The sequence below is a fragment of the Myxocyprinus asiaticus genome, chromosome 2 (genome assembly GCF_019703515.2).
Source record: "Myxocyprinus asiaticus isolate MX2 ecotype Aquarium Trade chromosome 2, UBuf_Myxa_2, whole genome shotgun sequence".
Classification (NCBI taxonomy): domain Eukaryota; kingdom Metazoa; phylum Chordata; class Actinopteri; order Cypriniformes; family Catostomidae; genus Myxocyprinus; species Myxocyprinus asiaticus.
Genome location: NC_059345.1, coordinates 22069531 through 22083923, shown reverse-complemented (window position 1 = coordinate 22083923; position 14393 = coordinate 22069531). Strand labels below are relative to the sequence as shown.

The window sequence follows — 14393 nt, the reverse complement described above, 5'->3', positions numbered from 1 at the left end:
ATGTACATAAAAATAATAAAGAAAAAATAAATTAAATTGAGTGTGGCTCACTTGAAAAGCAGATGAGAAAAGCCAGCAAAATAAGTAATAATTTTTAGAACCAAAGTGATCGTGCTGTAACATTTTGGATTAAACAATAATTATGCATTCACTGAGCATTTTATTACTATAGTTCTAATAAAGTGCCTGACATGGTCTTCTGCTGTTGTAGCCCATCCGCCTCAAGGTTCGCCATTTTGTGCATTCTGAGATGCTATTCTGCTCACTACAACTGAACAGAGTGGTTATCTGAGTTATCGTAGCCTTTCTGTCAGCTCAAACCATTCTGACCATTCTCCACTGACCTCTCTCATCAAAAAGGTGTTTCCATCCCCAGAACAGGTTTTTTGTTTTTTTGCACCATTCTGAAAAAACTCTAGAGACTGTTGTGCATGGACATTCCAGGAGATCAGCAGTTACAGAAATACACAAACCATGAGCCATGTGATAAGAGGCGCGAACTGGCGGTCTCAGAAGCAGATCCACCCGGATTGAGGTGAGTAACCGCGCCACCACAAGGACCTACTAAGTTGTGGGAACTGGGCATTCCAAATTGGGAGAAAAGGGGATACAACTTTTTTTTTTTTTAAATACAAAAACCAGCCCATCTGGCACCAAAAATCATGCCACAGTCTAAATCACTAAGATCACATTTTTTTCCCCATTCTGATGGTTGATGTGAACATTAACTGAAGCTCCTGACACATATCTGCATGATTTTATGCATTGCACTGCAGCTACATGATTGGCTGATTAGATTATCGCATAAATAAGTAGGTGTACAGGTGTTCCTAATAAACTTCTCCGTGAGTGTATTCATTCATTTAAGCAGACATTTTTATCCAAAGCGACTTACAAATGAGAATAATACAAGCAGAAAATATCAATCCAAGAGAGAAAACAATACAAATACCATTATACATTTCAATTCCGTACTAGAGTAGCACAACAAATCTGTAGTGAATACCACTAATAGTATTTGATACTGAAAGGTTGCCACATTAGCTTTGATTGTGAATTAAACGCTGTCAGCTATGGCACAAAACCAGCTGAAATACCTGAGCAGTAAATAGACTCGCCTATCTGATTTTGTCCAACTCTTCATGGACTATTTCCATTCTTATTGTGCCATACAGCAGAACAGTGTATACAATATGCAGGGACACTATGCTCATAATTCTGTCACTCCTCTGAAATATCTCGTTAGTGAATGTGAATTTAAAGATACTGTATATTCTGTAACTGCTGAAATTGTTCCACTCAAATCATTGCAAGCTTTGATGTTTTTCACACATATAGGCGGGGACCAAACATGTAGTTACAGTCTGCTCTGATATTGCCAGCCTGCCAGTTGCAGTAATTATTGAATTTTGAATTTTCATTTAAACTGAACACAATACCAACATGAAGAGAAAAACTGCATGGAACAATGCAAATAGATCATCTTCTTACAGTATTCTCTGCCCTGCCCTTCCTCTTTCTTTCACATCCTTTAGATGCCTTTCATCAGGAGTGCACAGTTTAAAGCAGTAATCATGCCAGAGTAGAAGATATCTGCTCTATTTCTTCACTTCATTCTCTTATTTAACTTCTCCCTCAGCTCTGTAGTGCCCTTCGATATACATGACACTCTGACAGGCTGTTCACGCTTCATCTACCACCTGCTATCCTACAGTGCATCCGGAAAGTATTCACAGCGCTTCACTTTTTCCACATTTTGTTATGTTACAGCCTTATTCCAAAATGGATTAAATTCATTATTTTCCTCAAAATTCTACAAACAATACCCCATAATGACAGCGTGAAAGAAGTTTGTTTGAAATCTCTGCAAATGTATTAAAAATAAAAAACGAAAATTACATGTACGTAAGTATTCACAGCCTTTGCTCAATACTTTGATGAAGCACCTTTGGCACCAATTACAGCCTCAAGTCTTTTTGAGTATGATGCTACAAGCTTGGCACACCTATTTTTGGGCAGTTTCTCCCATTCTTCTTTGCAGGACCTCTCAAGCTCCATCAGGTTGGATGGGGAGCGTCGGTGCACAGCCATTTTCAGATCTCTCCAGAGATGTTCAATCGGGTTCAAGTCTGGGCTCTGGCTGGGCCACTCAAGGACATTCACAGAGTTGTCCCATAGCCACTCCTTTGTTATCTTGACTTTGTGCTTAGGGTCGTTGTCCTGTTGGAAGATTTTCATCAAGGATGTGTCTGTACATTACTGCATTCATCTTTCCCTTGATCCTGACTAGTCTCCCAGTTCCTGCCACTGAAAAACATCCCCACAGCATGATGCTGCCACCACCATGCTTCACTGTAGGGATGGTATTGGCCAGGTGATGAGCGGTGCCTGGTTTCCTCCAGACATGATGCATGCCATTCAGGCCAAAGAGTTCAATCTTTGTTTCTCATGGTCTGAGAGACTTCAGGTGCCTTTTGGCAAACTCCAGGCGGGCTGTCATGTGCCTTTTACTGAGGAGTGGCTTCTCTACCATACAGGCCTGATTGGTGGAGTGCTGCAGAGATGGTTGTTCTTCTGGAAGGTTCTCCTCTCTCCACAGAGAAACGCTGGAGCTCTGTCAGAGTGACCATGGGGTTCTTGGTCACCTCCCTGACTAAGGCCCTTCTCCCCCGATTGCTCAGTTTGGCCAGGCGGCCAGCTCTAGGAAGAGTCCTGGTGGTTCCAAACTTCTTCCATTTACGGATGATGGAGTCCACTGTGCTCATTGGGACCTTCAATGCTGCAGAAATTTTTCTGTACCCTTCCCCAGATCTGTGCCTCGATACAATCCTGTCTCGGAGGTCTACAGACAATTCCTTGGACTTCATGGCTTGGTTTGTGCTCTGACATGCACTGTTAACTGTGGGACCTTATATAGGCAGGTGTGTGCCTTTCCAAATCATGCCCAATCAACTGAATTTACCACAGATGGACTCCAATCAAGTTGTAGAAACATCACAAGGATGATCAGTGGAAATAGGATGCACCTGAGCTCAATTTTGAGTGTCATGGCAAAGGCTGTGAATACTTATGTACGTGATTTTTTTTCGTTTTTTATTTTTAATAAATTTGCAAAGATTTCAAACAAACTTCTTTCATGTTGTCATTATGGGGTATTGTTTGCAGAATTTTGAGGAAAATAATGAATTTAATCCATTTTGGAATAAGGCTGTAACATAACAAAATGTGGAAAAAGTGAAGCGCTGTGAATACTTTCCGGATGCACTGTACCACAGGTCTATCAGCTCTATTACTTGGTGTGCCACTTTATGCCAAGTTCTATGAGCCATCAGACTTCACGCACCTTCAAACGCTTCAACGGAGAGAAAAAAGTAGATATATACCCCTGGATACATGAACCATAAGCAGAGTCTGTTCATAAGTGCAGCTCATCAGTTTATTCTACTTATACTGCTTACATAGAGTATTTAATTAAATCAATACTGAATCATGTCCAGCTGTACATTAATCAACTGTCTGAAAGTAGTAGTCTTCAGTTATGTATGTATGCATTTACAAAGACATTTTGACAGATTAAAAGTGCTGGTTATGATGTCGTTTAAATAATGGAATTATAGTCCATAATATCTCAATTTGGCCCTTGTATCATTTTGGTGCTATCCAAAAAAAATAAATAAATATGATTAGAAATTATACAACAAGTTTTAAATGTACTTTCTGTTCATTTCGACTTGTCCCTCCTTTTCTTTGAAAAACTGAAGTTACAGTGAGGCACTTACAAGGAAAGTCCATCCATCCATCTTCTATAGCCACTTGTCCAATGCAGGGACGCAGGTAGTGTTGGAGCCTATCCCAGCTGTTTTGGGCCAAAGGCAGGGAAACACCCTGGACAGGTGTCCAGTCCATCACAGTTACAATAAAAGTGAATGGGGTCATTTTTAGGGTTTAAATTCAGAAATGTGAAGCTTATAATTTTACAAAATCACTTACATTAATTCTTCTGTTAAAAGTTGGTATTTTTTAGCTATAAAGTTGTTTATATTACCGTTTTAAGGGGCGGTTCACAGCGTTACATCATCATGGCAAAAAGTTGTAAAACTGGATATAACTTTACACAGAAAAGGCTAGTAAGTGATTTTATCTCACTAAAATTATGTTAACACACATATTGTTTACGTTTTATGGCTACATCTTTGAAACAATGAATATTTTAACATTTACAGTTTGGCCCCATTCATTTTCATTGTGTCTCACTGTAACCCAGCTTAGCTTTTTTAAAGAAAAGGAGGGACGAGATGAAATTATTTGTTGTGGTATTCAGCATTATGCCACAAATGCTGTCGATTAAGATGAACTTGTATTGAACCCAGAATATTCCTTTAAGTTAAAAGAAAACTCTGACTGTTCTGGCTGACTATACAAATGCTTTGAACAATAATCATATTCAGCAAACCATGTTTATTTATTTATTTATTTATTCACAATCAACACTCCAAGCTAATGTCATCATTATTAACTATCACTGGTAAATCCTATACAGACTGATGAAAAATGTTAGCTCCTTAGCTAACAATAGGCCTGGTTGGTCTTGCTCATTTTTAAGGAGTCAATTAACAGTAGGCCTGTAGTCAGCAAACTGACCCGCTGATTTGCATGGAGACTATGATAATGGCACACTGTAGTTTGGTTATCACTGTGCCTTCTGTGCAAGTATAATTGTAGATCAGAGGTTTCCAACCTATACAGCCAACCACGAAAGCTCCTGGCTCACAATAAGACCTTTCTGTAACTTGTTTCAAAACTAAACTACATTAATGTAACATAATGATCAAGATGGATAATCAAGAGAATAAATGCCTATCTTTAAATCATCCTATGTAGTTTTGACTAATATTTTAACAATTATTTACAAAATACAACTGTACAAAATATACTAATTGACAGCTCCTCTGCAATGAACAACACCCATAAGCTGAAAACCACTATCAGTGTTGGGCAACGTTACTTTTAAAAGTAACTCGTTAGAATATTGCGTTACTCCTTAAAAAGTAACTTAATTAAAAAGTTATTTTTATGGAAAGTAAAGCATTACATACTTTTGCATTACTTTTGCTTACTTTTTTCTTACAGCCACTTTCTCTTCTGCTATGCTATGATTCCATAGAAATAAGCCATGCATTGCAGATAGAGACATTACAGGACATGCTAGCTACTGTACAACACTGATGTCAAAACAGCATAGTAAACAAACAGATATTTCGAAAGTAGGTCTTCATGTCATATTTATAATAAAGAATCAATAACATGAATATGCATGATTTGTTTTTCCATGAACATGGCAGCCAACAGGAATAATGAAGAATAACCACTGTCTTATCTAAAGCAGCAAAGTCCAACACTTGAACCTGCATCATATATGTCATCATGTGCTGTGCCCATTGACAATACCAGAGTCAACTTAAGATGTTTTTCAGAAGTCAGGACAAAATTCAGTGGAGAATGCGAGTCTAACGCGTTCAAGGAATAGGTCTGATGAATAAATAAATATTTTTCACTTAAGTCACTTAAGTGCACGCTTGTTTTGAGTTTGATCCACGGTGCTTACAGGCACCACAACTTCAAAGGCGCATGTTGATACAACTTGAATGGAATCGTTTTTAATGCTACCAAAATGTCATAAAAACGGTTTGTTTCATGAATCAAACTACTTGTTTATTATTAAAAAAAAAAAGTAGGATATTTTTAGAAACTAAGACATTTTCTCTGCATTCACAAACCATGTAGAACGTTGCTTGGAGTCACTGATCCAGAGTCAGCTTTTCTCATCCCATTCTCCCAGTTACAGGGAGCTCTAACAAGGAGCAGTTTGGCTGCATATAAGTTCGTGAATTGAGCGAGTATTTCACCCTGTGTGAAGCCTTTCCATCATGTCGTGGCCTAATCTTATAATCCCTCTGCCTAAACACGTTTACTTATTTTTTAATGCAGTGTCAGTGGCGTAGATTCCAGGGGGTATGGGGTAGAGGTAACCCCCCAATCATCAAAATCAGCAAGTACCCCCCCCCCATTATTTATACTATGATCAATGGAAACATGGGTAAATGTTCATGCTGCAACCCCTCCCCCAGCGTTCAAGCCAAATCTACACCCTAGGCAGTGTTTATTAACACATGAATCAATCACGTTTCACTCAACTGAATGTTGTTGACCTCATATTACGCTAAAACACGAAATGTGCATGCACGTTAGCGAGTTGATTGACAGGAGATGTCTGTATCTAAAAGATGATTGGCTCTTTTACCTGCAAGATGGGACTTCCTTTCTACATACTGTATATTGACTGTTGGGTTCTAGAGCTTCTTGGTTGGGAATTCCAATTTTTCCCATTCATTTAAATAGAAGTGACTCGTCTCTTTCTGCTAAGTAGTCTCTGGCCTCACACTCTATAGAAATACAATGGCAATCATGCACTACGTCTCCTCCCTGAAGTTTGCACATTTTACTCCTGATATCACGCAATACAGGGACAGTAGAGGTGTATCAAAGCAATGCGTTACTTTATTTAAAATGTAACTCCGATACTATGGTCAAAAATAAAAAATATTGCATTACTTTACTCGTTACTTGGGGAAAGTAATCTGATTACATAACGAGTGTTTCTTTTATCGTGTTACCCCCAGCACTATTGTCAATTTATATAGGTAGAATAAACAAGATTAGGTGCATGTTGTGGCTAAGTCTGTTGCGGAGGCTATAGAATAATCACAGACTTTTGGTTGAAGATCACAAAAGATCACAATATTCATAACTTCTTTATAAAATATTATTTCTATAAAAAAGTGGCTAGATGCCAGTATTTATTTGCATAAAGGCAGAGTACATTCAGAAAAGAAAGCTTCCACAAAATACATGACTTCAGACTTGAAAAAGACGATTCACTATGTCATATGAAGGTTTTCTTCAGTTAGATATAAGCAGTCAAACTCACCAAGCATGGTTTTGCATGTACTCTGCATGAGCACTTTCAATGGCTGGTTAATCAGGGCTGAAATCAGTCTGTTATTGCATTCTCCTCCTACCAGAGGATGGAGTTGAAACGTAATGAAGACAAATTAGGATACAGTGAACAGTTACATTCAAAGGAGCATAAAACAATAATTTGTTGTGATACTGTCCTACTCTTACCAGTCGAAAGAAGATTTCACAGGAAAGAGTCAACAATTAAAAACTCTTTGGAATAACATGAAGCTCACTGGCCTTTCTCTAGCCTTGCTGATCCCACTGCTGTCTTTGATATTGAGAGTACAGGCTGGAGTGGTGGACGACTTCAACCATGAAGAGCGCTGTAAGGATTTTCTTTATATGGGCACTCCACCAAAAGGTTACCTCAGTACCTCACTAAAAAAGATATGCCAGCGATATATGGACAAGCCACGCTTCATCACTTTCTATGACCCCCAAAAACACATTCCCATCTACTCAGCCTACACCTTCAAGAAATCAGATGGTGAGAAACGAGTAGACGTTCCTTGGATGTTTGAACCACAGGTGAGTGTGTGAAGAAGAACAAATTGGATAACTTCCCTTGAATTCTTTAAATACACTGGTTTGGTCTGTTATATTATATATATATATATATATATATATATATATATATATATATATATATATATATATATATATATAATATACACAGTACATTTAGTGACTCTAAAATGTATCTTGCTCTCCTCTTCATCACCTGTCTATCTCATTTTGTACAGCTGGCAACTGAGAAGGGTAGCAGTAGTATGGAACCCTTCCCCCAGTCATTCTTCATGCACAAAAACTTTGAAGACACACAAGCTGTGTTGGAAGACTACGCTGATGTGATCCAATATGAACGTGGCCAACTGAACCCAGATCAGCATCAGGCAGACCCACTTGACAAGGCCGCCACGTACACCTTAACCAATGTAGTTCCCCTGATAAGGGAGTTCAGTTTTGGTCCCTGGAGCACACAGCAAGAGGCAATCCGCAAACGACTCAACAACTATTGTAACGGAAAGGCTAATGTAATCACTGGGGTGACGATGTCCGGTAACATGATCCGTCGTGATAACCTGGATCGTGTGGCCATCCCGGAGTACATATGGACAGCTTATTGCTGCACGGATTATGATCGCAATGCTCCTTACTCAGAGCGCTACAAGTTTCCGGCATTTGGTGCCTATGGCCTTAATGATCGTGTGAACAACCAGATAGTAGAGGTTCCAACTAAGAATCTGGAGAAATTTCTCAAGGGCAAAATGCAGGTGGACAGGAACTTCCAGATTTTTTATAGCGACTATGTGTCTAATTCCTAATATGCCACAAACCAATCAAATGGTTTCATTATAATCTGAGATCTTAATACATTCAGTAAAACATAGCATTTGTGGCATCGCATTTACTTATGCCACATATTATGTGTTTTAATGCATTTCACAAAGGCCTTTAAACCCCTTCAGATTAGAGGTTAAATACTTTATATTACTATTACTAATCACATTATATTAAAATGATGAATAATTTATTCATTAACCACTTATAAATAATTTCTATAAATGATAATTTATCAGACATTGTGTTTTCCTTGATGACCTCCTATTGGAAATGTTTGGGAAACAAGTCTTTGTTGTAAGTGTGAGATGCTGGTAAATTATAAAGCCTGTGAAACTTTTAGATACATTTTGGTTAAATTACTTAAATGTAAATATAAGCATAAAACAGAGTGACAAACATCAACATGCTGTCAACATTGAAGAATCTCAACTGTGTGAAGAAATATATCTAAATAAAGTTGAATGCTTTATGCTCAGTCACATATGCTTCATTTATCAGTTCATTGTCATGATTTGATATTCAAATATTTCTGTTCTTGCTTAGACAGCATAGCTTTAATATTTGTGTTAAACAAGTACTAGGCAGTTAAACAATGTGCATGGAAGCCTAAACCATTTAAATAAGCCATTTTTTAAGTATTGGTGAGAAGAAAAATACAGAAAAACAAATAGAAATGTAGGCCTACTTTATTTATCCCCATGGAGAAATTCTTAATTTTCTACAGCATACCATTTTATTCATATTTGGTGGGATGAAACAGACAGAAAAAACAAATCGACATTTACTTTATTCATCCCTTATGGAGAAATTTAGATTTTTCTATAAGGTATGTACTCATTCCATCTGTATCTCTAAGTTAAGACAAAGCATACTGTAAACAGTTAAACTGTGTGAAAGACTCCACAACACTAGGGAAGGAGGACACAGGGAAGCAGGTTTTCCAGACTCAGGTAAGGCTTTTAATCGCCACCTCAATGCTTTACAACTTTCACAGACTCAACAGTTCAGAGGCACGTAGACAGTCAAACTCATTTAGCTTCACAACATAAACTCATTTAGCTTCACAACATAAACTCGTTAGCTTCACAAATATCATAGGCTTCCTTGTGCCAGACTCTCTCTGCCTCTCTGCTGGTGGCGTGGCCGTTTATATGTCGCTCTCCCCATGCTCACTGGAATTAGAGACAGGTATTAGACATAATCTAGCTCAGGTATAAGCGCCCTTTCCGCTTTCCCTCTCTCCGGACGGATGCTCAACCACGCCCCCGCTGCCACATATCCCCACCGCTCGACTCAGGCCGGGGAGCCATCCGGCCTGTCTACCACTCCCCCCTTATTTCTGGAAAGGAAGTCGGCGACAGCCATCTGCGCCCCCGGTCTGTGGACCACCTTGAATTGAAAGGGCTGGAGAGCCAGATACCACCGGGTGATCCACGCGTTGGTATCCTTCATGCAGTGGAGCGATTGGAGTGGGACATGATCCGAGCAGAGGGTGAAGGCCCGCCCCAGCAGGTAGTAACGGAGAGTGAGGACCACCCACTTGATGGCCAGACACTCCTATTCAACAGTGATGTACTTTGTTTCCCTCAAGGAGAGCTTGCGGCTGATGTATAGCACCGGTAATTCCTTCCCCTCCACCACCTGCGAGAGTATGGCCCCAGCCCTCTGTCTGAAGCATCCGTCTGCAATACGAAAGGGAGAGAGAAATTAGGTGCATGTAAAAGCAGCCCCCCACAAAGTAAACACCTGTTGGCACTGCTCTGTCCACTGGACCGGGTCTGGAGCCCAGTTTTTAGTGAGATCAGTCAGCGGGCTGGTGATGTCCAAATAATTAGGCACAAATCTCCTATAATAGCCAGCCAGCCCCAAGAACTGTCTCACCCCCTTTTTGGTCTTGGGCCTCGGGCAGGTCGCAATCGCTGCCGTCTTGTCAATTTTGGGATGCACCTGCCCATGGCCCAAGTGGAACCCCAGATACCGTACCTCCACCCGCCCAACTGCGCACTTCTTGGGGTTTGCTGTGAGCACCGCCCATCGCAGCGACCTCAGAACCACCCTCAGATGCTGCATATGCCGCATGCGGTCTGAGGATTCGGTCCATGAGGCGCTGAAACGTGGCCGGAGCCCCGAACAAACCGAACGGAAATTTCGTTTTTTCACGGGAAATTGGTGTCAAGGGGATCTGCAAATATCCCTCTGTCAAATCCAATGTCTAATAAAATCGAGCAGTGCCCAACCGATTGAGCAACTCATCAACACGAGGCATTGGGTATTCTTCAAATTTAGACACCGTGTTGACTTTTCAATAATCCACACAGAACCGTACAGACCCGTCGCTCTTAGGAACTAGAACAACCGGGCTGGACCAATCGCTGTGGGATTCCTCTATTTCCCCTACATCGAGCATTGCATCCAATTCTTCACGAACTGTTCTGCTCGGTCAGGGGCAGCCTGCAAAGTGTCCCGGACCACCATCCCCAGCTCTATCACAGGGCATTGATCCCGAATGTGTCCTGGATCCCCACAACTCCAGCCAGCTGGCCCAGGCACCACACCCGCACCTGCGTCGGCGGACACTTCCACCTGAGGGGGAGGGCGGCGGGGCACTGTAGATGCTGGGGGCGGTTCAAACCCCCGCGCATGGGGAACTGGCCTCGGTGGCAGGGCATCTCGCCTCCGCAGGGTAGGAACGGGCTCTGGAGAGAGGATTAGCTGCTCCAGCACCACCTGGTCGATCACTCCCACGACGTCGCCGCCCACTGGTCATGCGGCCAGCCCCAGATCTCCGTGGCCCGCTCGAACAAGTCAAGGAAGGCTTCAGGGTTGTCCTCCGCCCCCATCTTCAAGAGTGTGGGTGGGGGCAGGGGACTGTGGTTGTCCGGGGGCGCGGCCGGGGCTCTCTCCTGGCTGAGGAGGGTCCGGATCGTATGCCGGTCCTCTGCTTGAGCTTGTAGGATCTCGCAGAACCAGCAATCTTGGTCTTGGTGAAGCTCACGCAGGGAATGTTGGTGGGACTGGTGTTGGCCGGCGAGGAACTGGAGGATCTCTGCCAACTGCGAGCACTCCATGGGGCGTACTTCTTCCAACTTCAAACCCGGTTTTCGGCACCAGTGTGAAACACTATTACTTTTTAGCCATAAGAGGAAGACAAAGATTATAGAAGGAGCACTGATCCAGAGAACCAACTGGTTTCTGTGAAACCCAGCCCTGCTTTTGCAGAGAGTTTTCATCTAAGGGACAGCCGAAGTAATGAGGATCCATCACAAGCAGATAGCTCCCGTTTTCCTGTGCACACACCTAAGATACCCTTAGAGGAGTTGTCCCCATCATAACAGGTGAGCCATGTGTAAGGAAGTGTTTATGGAGGTCCTCCACAGCTTGCTCAAGTTCCTTGCCATACCGCACAATGTGGCAGGGAACATTATAGAGCTGGTCAAGAACAAGACTTGCCTCAAACATGCCTATCCACTCCCTGGAACCCAGAAATGAATCAGGTTTGTCCCCTAATTTCACCAAAGTCTGTTGGATTTCAGAAAGACTAGGAGAGTGTTTGGGACTCGTACTAAGAGATTGATTAATACACAACCATGAAGACATGGTCTGAATAGTCCTGTAACCACAACCCCAACCTCTGTTATCCTTTCCATCACAACCATAATGGTAATAGAGACACTCTCCTGATATGATTGAGCATCTGTCAAAGTCTGAAGACTGCAGGGGCAGTCCATCATGGGCATTCTTTACTAATGTATCCTTCCAGGTTTTGTTATTGACTGTCATCCAAGTTTGTCCACAGACCTGTCCACTCCAGTCTATACACTCTGTTTTTTGAGCTGTCTCTCTTTGTGTGGTCTCATCCATGTTGTGAGTATGTATATTAGCGATTATAAACAACAGTAAACATATGCTAAATCATTCGACTGTTAACGTTTACATACCAAATAAGAGGAAAAAATATTCACGAACAAGACTGATGAGCATTATGACAAGCGCAGAAAATTAAACATAAAGACAGATGTCAATGAAACACGTCCCTGTGATTATGGGTGAATTCCAATCAAAAGTGATCATCCCTATACCCTAATCACTACAAAGGACAAAGCTCTTAATGTGGGCTCTATAAAGAGAGTATGGCATTACAGTTTGAATGTACCCTTCACTAAATGTCTTGTAAAAGGGCCCTTTGTGAAAAAATAAGATTTCTTACTTTTGTTTGAACAACTCTTTGAGTGGTGTCCCCTTCCCGAAGTGTCCTTCAAGGTTGCAAAAATGCTGTTTGGAAAACGCTATATGAGGTCGTTCTGAAACAGTTCCGCCTCAAATTCGCACTCTTGAGGAATTGTACGACGGTTCTGTATTACAAACACTTAAATAATTTACATTAGGCTACCAAAAGAAGACAAAATAAACTAAATTTAAATCAGTAGTGTTTATTGTGTATTGTAATACAATACCTCGATGATCGATTGTGCATTTTAATATTTTATAATATTTTAATATTTATATTTAAATGGTTTATTTGTCAATTTGATGAGGCTTAACAGGTGTTTGTATATGATCCTTACCCTATATAAATGTAAAAGGATAAAATTGTTTATTATAAAATGAAAGTTCTCATTGCTTTGTTTTGTTCTTACTATAAAATATTGTAAAAAAAAAAAAAAAGAGGAATTTTGACTTTTGTCACCCCAACTAAGACATTTTTTTTTTTCACGCTAAAATGGTGAATGTACACTAAGCTAAGTTAAACATAAAGTATATAAGGTCACAAAACCTTAACCAAGTGATCAGTTCAATCAGGGTTACCAAAAATGGCCAGTTTATTGGAAGTATCATTTTGTGAGTTTTCTAGCCTTCTTTACATTTTTTGGTTGCTAGTAACTGGCAGAAATTTGTTAAATAGTTGTTGATAGGTTTACTTGGATTTTAAAAAAGCGCCTGCGAAACACATTACATTGCAATCTTTTCCTTTTTGGTCTGTTTTGCGAAAGGTTTACTCATCCATAATTATGCTGGCTGGAGCTATTCTATGTTCTGTTTCCAAGTTCATTAGTTCATTTTAAAATGTAATTAATTTAAATCATTATGTTATGTGTCTTAAAATAATCACTGTCATATGCTTAAGGGAATGCTATGTATCTTTTGTTGCCTTTGTTGTAATTTTACCTTTGCCTTTGTTGTAAGTTTACCTTTCTAATCCATCGTAGTGTGGGATTATCATCAAAACGTTGTGCTTGGAGTTTACAGCCTCTTTGTTCTCAAGTTGTTTCCTCATGGAAATCCTCCTCTGATGCAAAAAAGCACTGGTCAGAATGATAAAAAAAACCCAGTACCTAGAGAGGTCAAACTGTTTGTGTAGTTATGATTCAAGCTGGACACAAGATGCACAACTGTAAGTAAGTGGAATCTGACAGTGCAGCAAGTGCTGTTTGTACAGTTAAAATGTAGGTTGCATTCAACCTTTCCTGATGCGGAGATTTCATTGAAATGTATAGTTTTTAATATTTAAAAATGGCATAAAAATGTAAAGATATTCAAGTCAACAATATACTGGAATTACTGACTGCCCTATTTGTTGGTTGAAGTGTTGCCAAAACATGCTTTTGAAAATGTTTTCAAGTTGTTGCCAAAATCTTACTAAGCTCACAGGTTGAACATTTCTGTTGATGTATATTATGAGCATATGTAATATTATGTAAGGTACTTTTAACTGCATTATTGGCTTCTCTAAAGCAGTTGTTTAGAGACTGCTATGTTCATTCATGAAATGACACTAGGATTTCTTTTTTCCATTGGCTGTCATTCATTCTCTGAATGGTTTTAACTGTAATTTTGGCATAGTGACATGATTAGCATCCATCTGCTGTTTAAGTCTGTGCAAAAGCCAGAACAAGCAGTACTGATCTAACAGCAATAAGTATGGCAGTGCTAGCATATTAAACACAAGTCCATCGACTAATTTTAAAATAATGCTAACCTGTGTTTGTTGGAGTATGAAGGAAATGTATGCTTTGTGACAGTATATATTT

At 40.2% G+C, this 14393-nt stretch overlaps 1 protein-coding gene and 1 pseudogene across 1 annotated transcript; one reads left to right on the top strand and one right to left on the bottom strand.

The window, feature by feature from the left end:
- Window positions 1–7158: 7158 nt before the first annotated feature.
- On the top strand, window positions 7159–8825 carry LOC127455364 (endonuclease domain-containing 1 protein-like). The gene is made up of 2 exons (XM_051723204.1): window positions 7159–7548; window positions 7764–8825. The coding sequence occupies exons 1-2, from the start codon at window positions 7243–7245 to the stop codon at window positions 8343–8345; spliced, it is 888 nt and encodes a 295-aa protein (XP_051579164.1). The 5' UTR covers window positions 7159–7242; the 3' UTR covers window positions 8346–8825.
- Window positions 8826–11487: 2662 nt separating this feature from the next.
- On the bottom strand, window positions 11488–12225 carry LOC127455398 (ufm1-specific protease 1-like; annotated as a pseudogene).
- Window positions 12226–14393: the final 2168 nt, after the last annotated feature.